This window comes from Vanessa atalanta, chromosome 30, assembly GCF_905147765.1.
Source record: "Vanessa atalanta chromosome 30, ilVanAtal1.2, whole genome shotgun sequence".
NCBI lineage: Eukaryota > Metazoa > Arthropoda > Insecta > Lepidoptera > Nymphalidae > Vanessa > Vanessa atalanta.
In genome coordinates this window covers 3,541,461-3,561,310 of record NC_061900.1, presented here as the reverse complement: position 1 = coordinate 3,561,310, position 19,850 = coordinate 3,541,461, and the positions used below count along the sequence as shown (strand labels likewise).

General features: G+C 35.2%; 1 protein-coding gene across 1 annotated transcript in view; it reads left to right on the top strand.

The window, feature by feature from the left end:
• Positions 1 to 205: 205 nt before the first annotated feature.
• Positions 206 to 19,850, top strand: part of LOC125075272 (monocarboxylate transporter 12-like) — a 43,244-nt gene continuing 23,599 nt past the window's right edge. The window contains exons 1-2 of the mRNA XM_047686986.1: positions 206 to 619; positions 17,523 to 17,627. Of these exons, the coding sequence (XP_047542942.1) occupies positions 587 to 619; positions 17,523 to 17,627 (138 nt within the window). The 5' untranslated portion in view covers positions 206 to 586. The remainder of the gene's footprint in view (positions 620 to 17,522; positions 17,628 to 19,850) is intronic.

Below are 19,850 nucleotides of genomic sequence, written 5' to 3'. Positions count from 1 at the left end.
TGCTTTGAGCATAAATATAAAATTACATAAGTATCAAGAAATATTATGAAATTAAATAATTATACAAAATTACCATACTAAAAAATTTTTCATTATGCTGAAACTAAATTATATAGACATGCAACATTACGAACTTATGGTAACAGAAAACTAGGAAAGAATATTATTTATTTTCCTACTAGAACTTCAACTCATTGTCGTATATTGATTGGCTGTTCAGCGCATGCGCGGATACAGTACAACCACTAATAACGCTGACATAAACCTCTGCGGACGTCCGGAAAGAGTTACAAAAAAAAAGATAAAAGGCAAAGGAAATATTAAAATAAAAATTGTGTTACAAAAAAATGTTCTGTATTTTACCGTGAGAGAAATAATAAAAGATTTTTATTCAATTTTTTCTATTGAGAAGTGATTTAAAAATAGTAAAAACGGCTACCCCAAAGTTATATTACGCAAAACCAATGTATTTAGCGGCGGATGCCGTGCGTGAGACAAGAATCGTATTAAGGCTCGAATCAACAGAATCTGAGGACCACTTTAACAGTATTCGTTCTTCAATACCAGCGCCTCCAGATATTGAATCATGTCATTGCCTAGAGAGTTTATTTTTAACAAGGTAAGCAATTTTTTAAATTTTTTTAATTCTATTTTAAGGCTGTATAAAATATGACAGTTCATATTATATCTTTTTATTGAATGTCATTCTATAAATTATAAAAAAACAAACGCTATTTTATAAGTTTGATTTAAAAAAAAATACAAATCAATTTTCGACGTGTCGTCTTATTGGCAGTATATTGTGCAATCAGTTAGCGTAAATAAAAGTTATATTAAAAAGTGAAAAAAAAACAATTTATTGACGCATTTCTAAAATATTTTGATAAAAGAAATTAGAAAAACGGAATAATTTAAATGCTTAAATCCATTCATCATAGTTTAAATCAAGAAAAAAACTAAAACAATTTCAATGGATGTAGCTCATGCAATTCCATATCCGAGTTAAATAATTCGTCTTGAATTAAATAACTATACGATTGTTATACATTCAACTAAATATGAACAAATTTAAAGTCATTTTGACAATTTTAACTTTTTATTGTTCGGCTATTGGTCGATTTTGACAATAATCATTCTTGAAAATGTTATAATGTTTCGAATATTTCTTTTTCTACGTCAATATAAAAAATATATTAATAAAAAAAAAAAAAAAATTGCGTCAAAGTCTAACAAGAATAAAAAAAAAAAAACAATTGACAAGCAAAGGTGAAAAAAGTACCGTACTGTTTCATCTTTGCCGAATTATATATGATTAAAAATCAGACGTGACGATGCGTTACTGATCAATGTTGGGCCACAACATTCTCGAAACACTAGAAAGAGGAAAAGTATTTATTCCAAAAAAAATAAAAAACATATTGATTTTAAATTTCGATTGAGGATGTACAAAGGCTCCCTTTATTGCTTCAAGCTATCTCAACAGACAACCTTTGATCATAGAAAATACAATAACTTTATCGGCCCGGCCTGGGGTTTGAACCCAGCATCTCGATGTACTCGTATCTACCCATTAGATCAACGCGGCAGTCCATCTACATATACCAATATTATAAAGAAGTAAAAATTGTTTGTTTGTATGTAGGAAGTAACCACAGGAACAGAACCTATTAATTATTAAATAGGTCAAAAGTTACATTAATTTTGCTATAGGTTTTAATTTATACGATCTCTGCCCGCGACTTCGTGCGCGTCAAAAAAGTGATCGTTGTAGCCTAAGTTACTACTTATTACATCAGCTATCTACCAGTGAAAGTCCCGTCAAAATCGGTCCAGCCGTTCCAGAGATTGATAACAGACAGACAAGCGAAAACTGAAAAAGATGTTATTTCGATATATGTACCGTGTATACATACATATGCATTTAGTAAAAGACGGTCATTTTATATTTACAAACAGACACTCCAATTTTATTATACGTATAGATTAAATCATTTTCTTTATTAATAAATTGCATCCGCGTGAAGCCGGAGTGTGTTGCTAGTATAATATATTATATATACGGAATATCACTGACTGATTAATCACAAATCTCTGAAACTATAAAACTTAAAATTTGGCAGATTCCTTATAGGGTGTAGACATCCGCTAAGAATGGCAGTTACGAAACACTCCTTAAGGGGATAAAAAGGGGCATGGAAGGTTGTGTTTTCTTATATTTTTAGCCGCAGATTCAGCTAGCAAATGTGTAGGGGACATAGAGTAACAATTTCCTAGATTTAGTTCGGTGGCACGGCAACCACCACGAACAGAGTGTAACGCACAGGAATAATGGCTCTACGTGCTTACCGAACTTTATATAACGAGTATTTACTGAAAAGTTTTCTTAACAAAATAACCTAATATACGTTTTGAATTAGTCCCTGACTTTTAATATAACACAAAATATTTAAAGTTTGAAAGAATTATTGACAAAAATTCCTTGAATATTTGACCGCGTGGAATGGTGGCGAGAATGCTAGCAGCATTTCCCCGTTGAATCGCAATTCCGATCCTCTGAGCTAAAAACGAACCAGCCCTCCTGTCACCAGTGGAGGCAATAAGGCGAGGTGTTATACTTTTAATGGAGCCTTTTGCACAAACACTCTAAGGGCCAAACGTTTCAACAGCAAATGAGATATTATATAATTAAACAAAATGTTTCTTTGACGCGGCTTAAAGTAGAGTGAAGAGCAGAAATCGTCACGTAAGGAAAAGGTTTTATGCCCCCTACAGGCGCTCTATCTCCCTCTCTTTCTCATGCTTTCTGTTTCTTTCTGTATTATACGGTTTAATAAAAAAATAATTGGTATTTATTTCTTGTCATCTCTTTCTCAAACATTGTTAATTTATTTAGTTGCGTCTGTTATTTAATACGAAACTTTATTTACATAACACGACTCTTTTTAGGGTTCAGTACCCAAAGGGTAAAATTATTGTCCCTATTACTAAGACTCAGCTTTCCGTCCGTCTGTCTCCAGGCTGTATCTCATGAACCGTGACAATCAGACACTAGAAATTTCCACGGGTGATGCATTTCTGTTGCCGCTATAATGACAAATATTAAAAAACAGAATAAAATGAATTTTTATTGATACGTTTTTTTGTACGGTTAAACTTGGTGCGTATCGGACTCGCACATAGTTTAATATATTTTTTAATTTATTTCCATTTTTTATTGATAATTATAGCTACAATAACAAAAAAAAAATATTTGAGAAGAAGAAAAATATTTGGCAGAATTTAGTTGAAATTAGACACATGCAGGTTTCCTCACGATGTTTTCCTTGACGCATTGTCATGTAAGGAATGGTTAATATTTCTTACAGCGCCATTGTCTTTAGGCGATGTTGACCACATACCATCAACTTTATTTGCCAAGACAATCTGCCTTTATCATAAAAAATAATATACTTTACGAATACCTCTAAGGGGGTAAAACTGGGGTTGAAAGATTGTGTTTTTTTTTTTTTAATTTCGCGAGGTTGCAGTTTCAACTATGTAGTAAGTAAAACAGTGGGGTACAGAGCGGCGTCGTCATGCCATTAGCCGTCATGATATAAAAGTCGATCTTATCCATTTCAAATGTTCTTCTGTTATTTCCCTAAGCAACTTAACTAAACTTGAAATTAATATGAATGTCGAACCTCAAGGAAGGACAAAGGCTACTTTCTTATACCTAAAACTTGACGACCGACCCCTAAAAGCCAGCGATGTCGGGTGTGACATGTAGTAGAAAACAATAGGCTATTTGACTGGTTTTTAAAATCCATTTTATATTATTTAGTAGAGGTTAAGGAACCCAGTAAAAGTGTTTCCTTTTAATTCTAGTACATATTTGCTGAATGATATCAAATTAAAAATTCCATATTTAAATAGCGTCATTTAAGTGACGTCACTTGCCTGTATTGTAATCTGTAGCACATATAATCCAAAAAAAGTAGGCAAACAAGGTTAACAAGCAAGTGACGTCATCATAAACCCGACCAATAAGGAGCGTTTTGTGTCACGTGACAAACGTTTAAGAAAATGCATTTTTATTTATGGATTTTTGAATAAATTAATTATTATTTTCAACTTTCGTTAATAAATAACCATTTTTAAATGTCATAATATATACTGATTACAATAATTGACACTTTATTTTTCGCATTGTCAAATAGCCAATTAAGTTATGTTTTCTAGAAATACTATGTTTTTCCGAGTAATTCCATTTCTTCCTAGTAGTTCAATAATACTTGTGCTGAAAATAGGTACGGCCCTTATTTGTCGTGGGTGGCGCTACGTAAACTACTAATGGGCTACGTGCGTGGGTAGTCTTATGTTATTTATTTTTCTACATCAAAGATATTGAACAATGCTGGCCTCCATTCAGCCGTGAAGTCATTACAGATGAATGCGTGAAAGAGATAGAGCGATACGGATTGTTTTTTTTTATGATATAGATTGACGACGATTGGACGAGCAAGTGCCAATTACGCTATAAGAAATATAAATAAATAAATATTGGACAATATCACATACATTACTCTGATCCCAATGTAAATAGCTAAAGCACTTGTGTTATGGAAGATCAGAAGTAACGACGACCCAATACAACTTAGTAAATTAATGAACTTTTTCTACATCGACTCGGCCGGGCATCGGATCCGGGACCTCAGTGTGGCGTACCCATGAAAACCGGTGTACACACTGCTCAACCACGGAGGTTGTTAAATAACCAAAAATATTTACCATTCCTTTTATCACCAATGCGCCACCATCATTGGGAACTAAGATGTTACGTCCCTTATGCCTGTAGTTACACTGACTCAAACCCTTCAAACCGGAACACAACAATACTGAGTACTGCTGTTTGGCGGTAGAATATCTGACGAATGGGTGGTACCTACTCCGACGGGCACAAAGCCCTACCAAGAAACATAGAGACTCTAACATAGTAGAGACACTAGAATAGTAGTCTATCTGTCATTACTATCGTTTGTATCCGTAATTGACTTTAAAAATGGCGAATTTTGTGACAGACCGTATAATTCAAATTTGGAACGCAACACATATGAACGAAAACGCACAGGCGTAACATGACAACACAAATACACGTTATAAGTTTAAGATAATATTCCCATTGGTTTAGAAATATACATTTTTAATTAATAAAAAAACAGTATTGCACGGCCCATTTTTTCTCTCGGTCTACTGACTCTGACGTATGTAGTAAACGATCCAAATGCGTAGGCGGTACCCATTCAGCTGCGAGACGATGACGTCAGCACTTAAACACGTAATCATATTGCGTGGAAATCCGCAATTTTAAAAATCAGATGACATTGTCAGTGTCAAAATAGTTTGACAGGTCGTGGGCGATTGGCAGAATGGTGTAGTTCTTGGGCCTTAGAGACTTGTGATTTTTTTTTTTATTTCAATACATTGTTGTATTTGAGACACACCTTAGTGAGTGAATTGATAGACTGTTTAGGTATTGTAAATTTTTAAATTATTAATACTAATTTTTATATGTTTTCCTTAAAATTATTAATTTTCGTAAACAATCATTAACCTTTTTTTTAAATTTTTTGAATTTTAAGCTAGTGTCGCACAATCGATTCGAGTCGAAATTTTGCAGACGAAACCGTAGTGAGGTTTAATTTTGTCCTCATAGAAAACCACAGATAAAAAATAATATTACTTTTTAATTAAAAAAAGTGCGGTAAAACCAGCTGTAACTGGCCGCTTTCAGTAATTGGCCGTTTCATTTCAACATAATAAGAATTGTATAAGACGAAGCCACGTCCGAGAAATTTACGGAATCAAGAAGTTATCTAAAAATCATCTTATTAAAAAAAAAAATCCCCTATAGATACTGGAGACAGTTACGATTATCTTTCGACACTCGGCAGACATGTTTGTTTCTCAAAAAAAATTAACTCTTCGTTTTCAACCCTTTCCAGTGAATACAATTAATGGTGGGCATTATTATATTCAAGTTTTTTTTTTAGTTTTAAAAATAAATAGAGAGAATAAATAGGGTGGCTAGTTACTGAAAAAAAAAAAATTTTTTTTTTAATTTATTGGTCACCTATGCCGTTACTAGTTTTTTGTATGATATATGAATTTCATTAAAGTTAGTTCGTATTTATTTTATTTTCATTAGGACCGACAGTTAATACAATGTCACATCCAAAATAAAAAATAAAAAATTACATTTGTAAATTATCAAGGCAAAAGTTCTACTACTTACAGGTAGTCTCGCCATGCATTAACATATTACACAATGTAATTATTGAAAATATTAATTAAACATAAGCTTAATAATTAAAAATAAGAACCAATAAGATACAACATATGATTGGAATTGAGCACAAATAAAAATCTTTATTTTTCGATTGAATTGAATTTAGATAGAACTTACGTCAATTTATTGTGTGCAGAATTATCTTTTATTTTTATTGATGTTTTTCAGTAACTGGCATCGGTGGCCATTAAATAATATACTACTAATAATAATACTAATAAAGGACAGAACGCAAACGAAACTATTAATAATTTAAAAAGTTTATTACGACTAAATTAAGAAATAAGTCGTATTATTCATTAAAAGAGTACCTACTTTTTAGAAAAAAAACGCCTGGATTTAGGCTCGGGTTCCATCACAAGACACTATTTATAAATGTGTTTATTTTGATAAGAGCAACTATGCTGGTTTCTTGCCGTTTCTCCTCGCTGGAGGCTGCTTACCGAAACGGTGGTAGTGTTTTAATATCGACGATTCAAAAACGCTTCGTTGTTAAGTTTACTTGAATAAAATTGATTGATAGGTAATTACTGCTTAATGCCGGCCAGTCACTGGCTAAAAGCGTATGTTCGTTTCGTTTTACTAAAATATTCTCTTAATAAATTCGTTTCTTTGCTACATCAATGCCCATTACACAAAGAAGAGAATATAATTTATCCGTAGATATAACGAACTCTAACTCTGCTATGATATAAATGAGCAAAATTTTTAATTAAAACTACGCAGGTCGCTAAGTGAGTTAACCCTCGATTAAGTTGTGCGATTTATTGATTTTTTAACGTAAAATTGCAGATATTTAGTTAGCATGCTCTAGATTTTGCTAGAACGTTCCGAGTTCAATGCAATTGTGACCTGGATACCGGACCTAGTATTTTAGGTCACTGTTCGCCGTATCTTGGTGACATTACCGTTTCATATAATATTGACTCGGCTTTATATGTTATATGAATTTAACTAGCTTTTATCAGTGGTTAAAACGCGTTCAACTTCTGAATCTTCTGATATTTCATCTCGTGCTCAGTGAAGGAAAACATCGCGTGTCTGATTTAAAAGAAATTTTGCCACATGTTTATCACACCGCATTGGAGCAGCATGGTATGAGCTCCAAAACATTACAAAACAAGCACCGACGAACACGAGATGAATGATGATGAATTATAAACACAAATTAAGCACATGGAAATTCAGTGGTGCTTGCCTGGGTTGGAACCCGAAACATCGGTTAAGATGCACGCGTTCTAACCACAGGGCCGTCTCGGCTCTTAAGAAGAATAACTCTGTGTAAGCCGATTTAAAAGGACCCGTCACGAGAAGCTATAAATTATGTAAACAAACATCTTTTACTAAGTAAACATTTTATGCTGCGAGATAATAATAAATTGACCATATTCAATCGACATGAAATATAGACGGGTTATATGAAAGTAACAACCTATTTAATTTAGTCGGATCATATTTTAACGACGCAAAGCGCTATCGTTTGTGTTTTTTGGTACCGGGACGCGTCCGTCGCTGGGAATTGGGATTGTAAGCTATCGGGACGCCATTTTGAAATAAACGCGTCATTCGAGTTTCGAATGCGTACGAGTTTGTTTCATTGCTTTGCATATATCGCGGATCTGGTTGTTATTGTTAATTTTACTTATGAATCTGACGAATAATTATTCTTAAATAATATATGTTAATTAATATTTGTTACTTAATAATTTATTAAATCTTAAACAAATTCATTTTTTTTGTTGGTCCAAATTTTGTGAACTCCTGAACACTTGTTTACAAAATTTATAGCTTCTCATGACGGTTACTTTAGAATATATCATGGTGATTGTTTGAGTCCTAGGAAAGGATACCTATAGTTTTTTTTTAATTACCCCCTCGAGGGCGTTACCTTGGATGTGAGGGTTTGTGCGACTACTACAAATTAAACGTAATACGCTTTTCAACATCACACGAAGTAATATATTCTATACATATAATAAAATTGGAGTGTCTGTTTGTAATGTTAAAATAATTGCTTTTTACTAAATGCATATGTATACACGGTACATATAACAAAATATATATATTTTTTTAATTTTTTCTTTGTCTGTCTGTCTGCTTGTTCGGGCTAATCTGTGGAACGGCTGGGCCGAAGTTGACGGGACTTTCACTGGCAGATAGCTGATGTAATAAGGCGTAACTTAGGCTACAACGATACATTTTTGCTAAATTCAAACGCGCACGAAGTCGCAGGCACAGCTAGTAAGAAATAAAACTGTATGTGAAAATTGTAGCGTTTTATGATATATCATAAAACTATGACTCAGAGACGTCTCGGGCTGACTATGTTCGTTAAAGTGATAACCCTTCGCCAGACATTGATCTCCTCAATTTGGGGTCCTAAAAATAAACGCTTTTGCATATGTCACCGTAATTGTTTATATTTTATTGCAAATTGAATAAATAAATTCACAATCTATCGACAGTTTACAATTGCGTGAAATAGATTATAATCTAACGGTATTTGCAATTTTACGGTGAAATAATATGGCGGATGCCGGGGACGCGGGGGGCTCATAACTTTCAACCAATCAGCGCGCGAGATGCATTCCGTTCTACGCCAGTTCACGATTTGACCGCTTCCCATCGATAGATTACAATATAGCGAAAATTAATGCGTTAAATTGCAATAATATTTCACGGTTTACAATATTACGACAGTTTACAATCTGACGAGTTAGATAACCTAACGATGTTTGTAATCTAACGGTAACATATATATCCTTTTATTTCTCTCTGTAAAAATACGTTACGTTACCCTTACATTAAGGGTTACGTAGGACTCGACGGTAAACAGGACGTCTAGCGGACGACACCGGAGCACCCACAAAAAAGCGGTACCCTCTTGTCTCTTCAGCGGGCACGTAATTAACGTAATATAACAACTTCAAATTGCATATTTGTTTAATACTAAATCAGATATTTTCGCCATCTTACAGACGTATTCAGACGTCGATTAATGTCAATAAACAATTTTTACAAAACGATTTTTGAAACAATAACAGGATCATTCAGCGTCTTAAACTCCAGGGCTTTGTGCAAGCCCGTCTGGTTTGATACCAACCACTCATTGTATATTCTTAGATCCCAAGGTTAGTGGAATATTAGCGATGTAAGGAATGGTGATATTTCTAATAATGCTTCTGTCATGGGCAGTGGTGACCACTTACCACCAGGTAGCCCATTTGCCCGTCCTTCTATATTATGAGAGAAAAACAAAAATCCACCAACGGTTGCTAGAGAAGTTTATACTACTGTTGCAGATATCATTTTTGGAAAACTAAAAAGCTGGTATATATTTTCTGGACAAAAGTCTCCTCACTCTGGAGAAGGTTTTGAGCGCATTCCACTAGGCTGTTCCGATTCGGGTTGGTAGATACAAACGTGGTAGATTTCCATTTGACACATGCAGGTTATTCTACGTTTTTTCTCCCCAATGAAAATTCAGAGAGAATCCGTAAACATCGATAATGGGTGGAAAGACCTTTTCTTTTTTTTCTATGGGTGGATAATGGGCTGGCGACTCACCTGATGGAAAGTGACACCCCCATGGACACCTGAAACACTGGGACGCTTTTAGATGCGTTGCCGGCCTTTAAGAAAGGTGTAGGCTCTTTGATGGTTCCCAAGTCGTAACTGTTCGGAAAAACCGCTGGCGAAAAGTGACATACTTTATTAGTTGGCTCCTCTTTGTGCCGTATCATTGTTGAAAACTCAAAAATGCGAACATAATATAGTCTTAAAAAATGACTCATATGGATATGGTTATTTATCGAACCTCCTTATGTAATTTTATAGTTTTTAGGTGTGGTATCTCTTGCACAGTACAAGGAAGGCAACTCAGTATTGATCGCTGACGTTGTCTAGCGTTGTTCGAGCAACGACCTGGTTGATACCGACGTTTAGTGCGTCGAAAACAATTGTAACGTAATATTTACAAAATACTAGACTTCGCACAGAAGTCGAAATTCGAATATGAATTTTCATGTTCCGAACGTTTAATTTTTTTTTGTAAAAACATTTCCATTTTTTTACCGTCCACCATAAAGCTTGTGTTTGTATTAGTTACTGAAAAAAAAAAAGAAAACCGTTTGACAGGTAGAGGAGAATTAGGAACTATTTATTTTCGTCTTTGCCTTTTTATCACGACATATAAAAAAAGTATACCCCGCCGCATCTGTACGCAATAAACTCAACTACCGAATACGGACGGTTTTGTCTAATGGACGGAGTGATTCAAGACACCAGATCGATATAATGAGCTATTGACGACCTCCGTGGTCGAGTAGTGTGTACACCGGTTTTCATGGGTACGCCACTCTGAGGTTCCGGGTTCGATTCCCGGCCGAATCGATGTAGAAAAAGTTCATTAGTTTTCTATGTTGTCTTGGGTCTGGGTGTTTGTAACGTCGTTACTTCTGATCTTCCATAACACAAGTGCTTTAGCTACTTACATTGGGATCAGAGTAATGTATGTGATGTTGTCCAATATTTATTTATTTATATTATATTTATTGGCTGTTAGATTTATTAGAGCGATAGATTTTATTCAGGAAAAAACTTCTCCCACTTGCTGGTTGATGGACTATTGAAGGAACTGTTGCAGCTGGTCCCAATCATCAGCTCACGATTGGTGGTTACTTGTTGCAGAATTTAATCATCAAAATTAAATTGTTCTTTATACAAGTAGACTCATAAAAGAACTTTTGAATCGTCATGTTGTCGTACGTTCATCTATATAATAATAATAATAATAATAAGCCTTTTATTTCCATGACAACAAATAAAAGTACATATATTTACGAGGTTAATATAGCAGGAAAGAAAAAGATTTAAAGTACTTATATACTAGGCTATTGCTAATACTATATTAATTTAAAAGAACGTCATGGCCCCTTTCGGGTATAGGCCTTCTCCAGTAGTCTCCATCGTTCTCTATCCATCGCTACAACCATCCATTTTTTACACACTATTTTTTCTATTTCGTCAATCCAACGAGCTCTTGGTCTGCCTTTTAATCTTTTGCCTCCCGGGCCTTGCCACTTATCTATATACATCTATATACATATAACAAAATCGGAGTGTCTGTTTGTAATATTAAAATAACCGCGTTTTACTAAATGCATATACCGAAATAACATTTTTTTCAATTTTTGCCTCTCTCTGTTACCAATCTCTGGAAGATAACTAATGTTATAAGGAGTAACTTAGGTTATTATTATTTTAGAAATTTATTAAAACAGTCCGCGAAGGTATATATCTATCTCTTAGGGATAGCCCAAAATAAACATTTTTTGTCTTTTAAAAAAAAATTTCATAAAAAAAAAAAACTATATATTGACTTGGTGGTAGGGTTTTGTGCAAGCCCGTCTGGGTAGGTACCACCCACTCATCAGATATTCTACCGCCAAATAACAGTACACTGTATTGTTGCGTTCCGGTTAGAAGGGCGAGTGAGCCAGTGTAATCACAGACACAAGGGACATAACATCTTAGTTCCCAAGGTTGGTGGCGCATAGATGATGTAATGTAGCGGTGGTGATCTTTTACCAGGTTGCCCATGTGTTCGTTTACCTACCTACATAATATTACAAAACAAAAATGACCTTCTAAACTTTCTCCATTACAAGAGATATGTTTGCCAATAGCTACAGCAAAGTTACACGTTTTCAAAATTTTCCGAAAGAACCTTGTTATCAACCTTGCAAGTTTATGGTTGAACGTATCTGCCTCGATTACGGAAAACCATAAAACAGTATCGATTGAGGTAAATTTAGAAACTACATTATAAATTCAATGCCGATTGCCTTCGTTATAATAGGAATTTAAACGATTTACGATTTTATCGAACAAAGTTATATAAAAACGTGAATCTTTTTGGAAGATTGCGGATTCAAAGTTGAATGATTTTTGCTTAATTCGGTTTGATGTGATGCATCTCTTGGCGCGCCTTGGGGGAAATTTGTGACGTCACCGTCAAGAATCAGTCCCAATTAGCATTAGACTTTTGACGTACGAGTATACATATCTGTACAACCCGCACAGTCGTACATAAGTTTACTTCAGGAACCAGTAAAACACTTCACTTTATACACTGATACTTTATTCTTCACGTATACATTATTATTTTTGAACTGAATACACAAATATTTCTCGAACATTAGTATTTACAACAATACCAAACGTTAGCGCGATTTAATTTTGGTACAGTGACATCTATTATGTAAATTATAAAACATATTAGAAATTACTTAACTAAATACTTTTTGCATAGCTCAGACGTTGTATTTAAAAACTTACACCTAATGACACGAATACTATAGCGATTATACAATATCTTCCCAAAAATAACCTTCAAAATATCAATCTATTGGAACAATAAATATTTTTATGAGATTTAGCTACCAAGATTTTTTATTTATACATATGTCGGAGGAGCAGGATGCCGAACAGTTGGGTTCGGGGATTGATCCGACATGTGGAATACTATGACGTGCAATGGAGATACTCACGAAACGTATTTAATATCGTCTAATCACTGTATTAATTGATTCTATAATCGTACACCACAAATATCAAAGGATTACAATGATTCATCTCGATTAAGAGCGAATGGGTTCGCGAGCAGCCATCGCATTTGAGTCGCTTGTCAAAACATAACGGCTCGCGTTGCCATGACACTCACAACTCCATTCGGGGTGACCCGCTCTTGAAATTAAATCAACCGTCAAACATTATTGCCAACTACTCGATTCATTAATTATCCAAATCAACAACCAAAGTAACCGCGCCTCGTTATATTTATATATGAGTATTATCGTTACCAGATTAAGCCGAGATGGCCCAGTGGTTAGAACGCGTGCATCTTAACCGATGTGAATTTTCATATGCTTAATTTGTGTTTATAATTCATCTCGTGCTCGGCGGTGAAGGAAGAGGTCGTGAGGAAACCTGCATGTGCCTAATTTCAACGAAATTCTGCCACATGTGTATTCGACCAACCCGCATTGGAGTAGCTCAAAACTTGTCCTCAAAGGGAGAGGAGGCCTTAGCCCAGCAGTGGGAAATTTACAGGCTGTTAATGTATGTATGTGATGTATGTTAGGGATCATTCATTTATTACGTAAGACTATTTTCGCTAGTTTTTGACCCCCTCTCCCTCTAATATAAGAAAAAATAAGAACTGGCCTACCCCCTCCCTCCCTGTTTAATATTTATTACGTAAGAATCTAAAAAAGAAAATGAATACACGTTTGGTTTATTTTTCAAAGTAACAACTTTTTGAAATGTGTTTATTTGTAATTTCTAAGGTTCTAAAGGTACGCTTCCGAGCGAACCTCAGCAATCACGCGATTTCTCGCGTTTTTTCAAATAATTTTAATCTTCTTGATCTTACGTAAGAACTATCGAAACTCCTTCCTACCCCCTTGTAAGAAAACACAAACATGGTGCACCCCCTCCCCCCTAAATCGTCCTACGTAATAAATGAATGACTCCTTATCAGATTCGCACTTAGACGTTTGAGAGATCGAAGGAACATACATAGATATATAACTGGCTTTGCCTGCGTGGTATTTAATAAATAGTTAAGTAGCTAGTTACTATAAGAGTACATACATTGGTCGGTTGCTAACGGCTAAAAATCGATTCGGTTTCAGGGTTTATCGATTTCAAACAAACAAATATTTCCACTTTATTTATACTTATATTTCTATGGGGGTTGAAACAGAATCCTATGAATTTTTTTACGAAGGAAGATTAAACTCCAAGGAAGGTTGTGCTTTTTTGTGCCAAACAGCTGAAGATCAACCAACTAGTATTTTTTTTAATGTGTGATAGATCGCAAAGGACCTGGAGGCTCACCTGATGGCGAGTGACTTCCACCGTCCATGGACATCTGCAAGTCCGGGGTGTTTGCAGGTGCGTTGCCGGCCTTTGAGGAATGAGTACGCTCTTTTCTTGAAGGTTCCCAAGTCGTATCGATTCGGAAAAACTGCCGGCGAAAGCAAAGCAAGCAATATTAGTAGTAGAAAACAAATCTATTTAAAACCCACTTACATAATAATGAAGAAAGATGCTGAAGCCATGAAAGCGCAGTTATAATGTCGCGCCCACACTCTCGTAGAATGAGTGCACCGAACCCGAACACCGTTGAAACCATATGGTTCGCACTATGTTCTTCAATCCAATCAATATTTTTTTATATAAGTATCGTTGTAACTACTACGCAACTGGCAACGCATCTGCAAGCCTCCCGGTGTTGCTGATGTCCATGGGCGGTGGTAGTCACTTTCCATCAGGTGCGCTTCCTGCTCGTTTGCCACTTATAACATAAAAAAAAAGTGAAAGCAACTTCTTTCCAGCAGGGTCTCCCGAGCATCTCTTTTTTAAATTATGAATGCATACAATGTCATCGTGAACTAAACTGTATAGGCTTATATTCTTTGATAAAAAACAAAATACGCGAACAATGAACTAATGAAATGAACAAATGCGTCACGCCTGAGAGAGGTGATGGCTTAAACTGTCCGAAATACGGCTAGTGTTGTGGGTTAGAGTGAGAGAGGACGAGAGAAAGAGAAGCCAGACCGACTAGCCAGCAAACCATACGAACTGTTTAATTTAATAAAATGATGGCTCCTTTCGCATTGTGGTCTATTTTTGACTTTGACTTGACTTGACTTACCCTTGAATCCACGGGGCCCTGGGCTTGAAGCCCAAAAAGCCATACGGTAGATCAGGCCCTGCGACTAGCGCCGTATCGCGTTACATAACGAAGCGGTTAACCCTCCAATAAGAAGTCATCACTTCAAAAATCGAACTCAACGCAGAACAGCGAACTTGAGTGAGCTTGAAATGTCAAAATGTGATTTGCGTTATTGTCCATCAAAACTACAAAATTCATAGGATACACGTATCAAAATGGCGTATCACTGTAAGTCAACATATTACGACAGGTACGAAGTTAGCTCTTTGTTGAACTAAAGTTGTCAACGATTGTTATTGAGAATAAGTTTGAAGGCAAAATTGTCAACTTATTTGCAAGTCTGAGATGGATTGAGCCGAGATGGCCCAGTGGTTAGAACGCGTGCATCTTAACCGATGATTTCGGGTTCAAACCCAGGCAGGCACCACTGAAATTTCATGTGCTTAATTTGTGTTTATAATTCATCTCGTGCTCGGCGGTGAAGGAAAACATCGTGAGGAAACCTGCATGTGTCAAATTTCAACGAAATTCTGCCACATGTGTATTCCGCCAAACCGCATTGGAGCAGCGTGATGGAATATGCTCCAAACCTTCTCCTCAAAGGGAGAGGAGGCCTTTATCCCAGCAGTGGGACATTTACGGGCTGTTAATGTATGTTAATGTTGCAAGTCTGGCGCTCGCTTTAAATAAATCGTTCGAAAATTGACCATTAAGTGTCTTCTAACGTCTTACTGATTTTATTATAATTGGTTATTATTAGGGCTTCTTCATAAAAATAGTCGAGTTGACTGTCAAATCTGTTAGGCGTAAACCCGAAAACCTTGTAACTCGCGAAAAATATCACTAATTTAGTAAATTTCCAGTAATTGGTTTTGCGAGTGGTTTCCTTATTCTGTATCGTTTAATTTGTTAGCTGTAAAGGGGAAGCAACATTATCTTATTAAAAAAAATTAACCGCATTTTAAAAATAACATTGATAATTATACATTACACCATACGACAATTATATTTATGATAAAACAGCTTGGACTTAGTATTTGTTGATTTCCAATCATGAAAATATAGAATTAATTGAACTCTACTGGAAAACTATGTAATTAAAATTTTGAAAATGAGTAACTACTGAGTTTCTTGCTGATTCTTCTCGGTAGAATCTACATTCCGAACCGGTGGTAGTATTAAATTTAATTCAACACCTTAAAATGAAGATTCGAAGTGCTTTTATGAGTCTACTTGAATAAGGAATATTTTGATTTATAAATATCGTATTCCACGAACAAGCTTTATAAATTAAAGCTTATTTATACGTAAAAAATAAAACTGAGAAGAGGTTTAGATAGTATGTTCGGTGGTCAAGGATATGAGTCTACTGCGGACAGCGTTGAGCGAAGCTTGCAATCGATAAACAGGAATCTATGTTGAAAACAACTCACCCCATGACATTTTTCCGCGTCGTTTGTTTAATCACTGAACAGATTATTCGAATTAAATTAGTAAAGTTTTTATGTCAATATAATACTATAGTATTTAAGTCATCAAAATCAAAATAAACTTTATTCAAGTAGGCTTTTACAAGCACTTTTGAATCGTCATTTAACAAACTATATTAAGTGAAGCTACCACTGGTTCGGAATGTAGATTCTACCAAGAAGAACCGACAAGAAACTCAGTAGTTACTTTTTTTGAAGGCCTAAAATTACAGTCATGTATAGTTAAATACAATTATATAATACGTATGTTATATATCCTTCCTGGAAGTCAACAATCAACTCCACGCTTTTTTATCATCTATATAATCTTGTATCGAATAATATTCCTCCTTTAAAAAAGTATTTTTTACAAATGATTTAATAAATAAATAAATATTGGACAACATCACATACATTACTCCGATCCCAATGTAAGTAGCTGAAGCACTTGTGTTATGGAAAATCAGAAGTAACGACGGCACCACAAACACCCAGACCCAAGACAACATAGAAAACTAAGGAACTTTTTCTACATCGACTCGGCCGGGAATCGAGCCCAGGCCGCGTAGTGGCGTACCCATGAAAACCGGTGTTCACTCTACTCGACCACGGAGGTTGTCGATTCGATTTGAATTTATGAAACAAAACAAAAATTGCCGTTTGACTGACGACATCTTTGAGATAAACTAAGGGTAGATAAAATGGTCTTATTTTTTACGTAAATGCTGGTATAATATATTAACCATTCCTTACATCACAACAATGCGGAAACAACTTTAGGAGCTAAGATGTTATGTCCCTTGTGCCTGTAGTTACACTGGCTCTCTCATCCTTCAAACCGGAACTCAACAATACTGAGTATTACTGTTTGATGAATACTAGGGGCTACCGAGACGTGTCTTGCACATCTATATCAAATAAAAAAGCCCTTTCCAACCACAAGAGATATGTCTATATATAAAATTTATTCCTTTTACAGGAGCTATCGAAGTTGGACGGACAGATGCTCGGCTCATCAGCCCCAACAACAACACCAGCCCCGGCGTCGTGCTCAATCGAATTGTCAGCGGATCCAATTGTCGAGGTAACTTAAATTTACTGACAAAACACCGAAGTGATAACTTAAACCAATCTAAGTTGAACTATTAAATATTGAAATTGTTTAACTCGAGATAAGCTTAGGTTGTTACTTAAATGTTATGTACATTAATATGATGATGTGAGGAAAGGTTATTTATTGATGAAATCTTTTATTGATTATAAAATAATACGGATGGTGTCTTTTAGCGTGTGTGAGGGGAACCTGCCTACCATTGCCGTATGCGTAAGAGAAAGAGAAGGCAGACAGACTGGCACCGTAACGCGTTACGTAACGAAGCGGTTTAAATAGATTTGGAAGTTAAAAAAAATACTGAGGAAAGCCAATTTAATTTGGAACCATTACAGAAGCAGATCTCTACAAATTACTTGTATTACTTTACTAGAGATTTCACGATGTATTTAACAAAGTAAGACTACTTTTGGGTCACAATATTTATACAACAATGTTATGTATATTACAGTGACACTGTTAATTTTGATAGAATCAGTGATAATCATTGTATGTGCACGAGACGCAAGGATAAGCTTATAACGCCAAGTTTCCGACTCCGCAATGTCAGTAAATCCTACTTGGGAAAAAGGTCTATAATAAAATTGAGCAGATATTTTTAACTTTGCCGATCGTTTGTTAATAAAACATAAATAAAATAATAATTCAACACTTAGTACTTGTTCACTGCTATGATATATTTTATATATGTATTTAAGTAACATACATTAGCAGCCTGTAAATTTCCCATTGCTGGGCTAAAGGCCTCCTCTCCCTTTGAGGAGAAGGACTGGAGCATATTCCACCACGCTGCTCCAATGCGGGTTGATGGAATACAAATGTGGCAGAATTTCGTCGAAATTAGACACATGCAGTTCCTCACGATGTTTTCCCTTACTGTAAGAACATGCAAATTCAGTGGTGTTCTCGTGAGTTTGAACCCGAAATCATCGATTAAGATGCACGCGTTCTAACCACTGGGTCATCTCGGAAATGAGTAACTACTGAGTTTATTGGCGATTCTTCTTGATATAATCTACATTCCGAACCGGTGGTAGTTTCACTTAATAAGTTTGTTAAATGACGATTCAAAAGTGCTTGCAAAAGCCTACTTGAATAAAGTATATTGATTTTCATTATACGAGATTATGTTCACAAAAATATCGATATACCGATATATGAGTTATCTTCACATACATGTATTTTTTCCTTATGTGAGCGGATTGTTATCAGACGTTAATAAATATTTAAGTACCTAGTTTTGAAAAATTAAGATATCACTTCTCAAGATTAGTGAATACAGATGATTAATATCTCCAGGGCCGGACCGTAAGTTTAGTGGGCCCTGGGCTAACACTACTTAAGGGCCCACCAAAGACATATCTGAAAGTAGACTTTAATAAAATAATTGAATGGGTTTGATTAATTCCAGGATTCGCAGCGCTGCAAACCATACGATCCGTGTAGTTTAATAAAGTTATGGATTCTGTCGCATTATCGTCTATTTTTGACTTTGACTTGACTTAGCTGGGGCCCCTTAAACGCGGCCGTGGTCTGAAGCCCAAAAAGCCATATGGTATATCCGGCCCTAAATATCTCCCCCTATGTTTATATATGGTAAAGTTATCTATTTTATATAATTTCAAAGTCGCTTAGCCACCAAAACGTGATTGAATCTAAACAATACCGGCGGGTCTGCCAGCATGGTAGTATTTGTGTTTTGTGAGTCACGCTTTAAACTTTGCCAAGTAAATTATTAGATAGAGATTTGCGTCACGCTAAAATAAATCAATAAAATGTTAAAGTTCATTTGATACGGTTCGGTGTATTTGAAATAATCTGCATGACAAGTTTCATAACGATCTTTTTTGTTTTTAAGGAATTTTTGTCGAAGAAATATAAAAAAAATGTCTTTTTCCGTCTCGCATTTTTAAATTTGGACCGATAATTATTGTTTTAATATTGACAAATAATCAGTGTTTATTCGTTTTTATAAATCAGAAGAAAAAAAAAATAGATTTTAATTGATACTTTTTTAAAATAAATTTTAGAAGTTGCATTTTTGACTTATTTCGAAAAAAAACTAAAAAACGTGATAACTCAAAAATGGTTCACTTTTGCATCATGCATATGGGGGTTAAAATTATCGCAAATAATCACCCCTATCACCTCCTAACGGGAATACGTCGCATTACCAATAACCCTGTATATAATTTT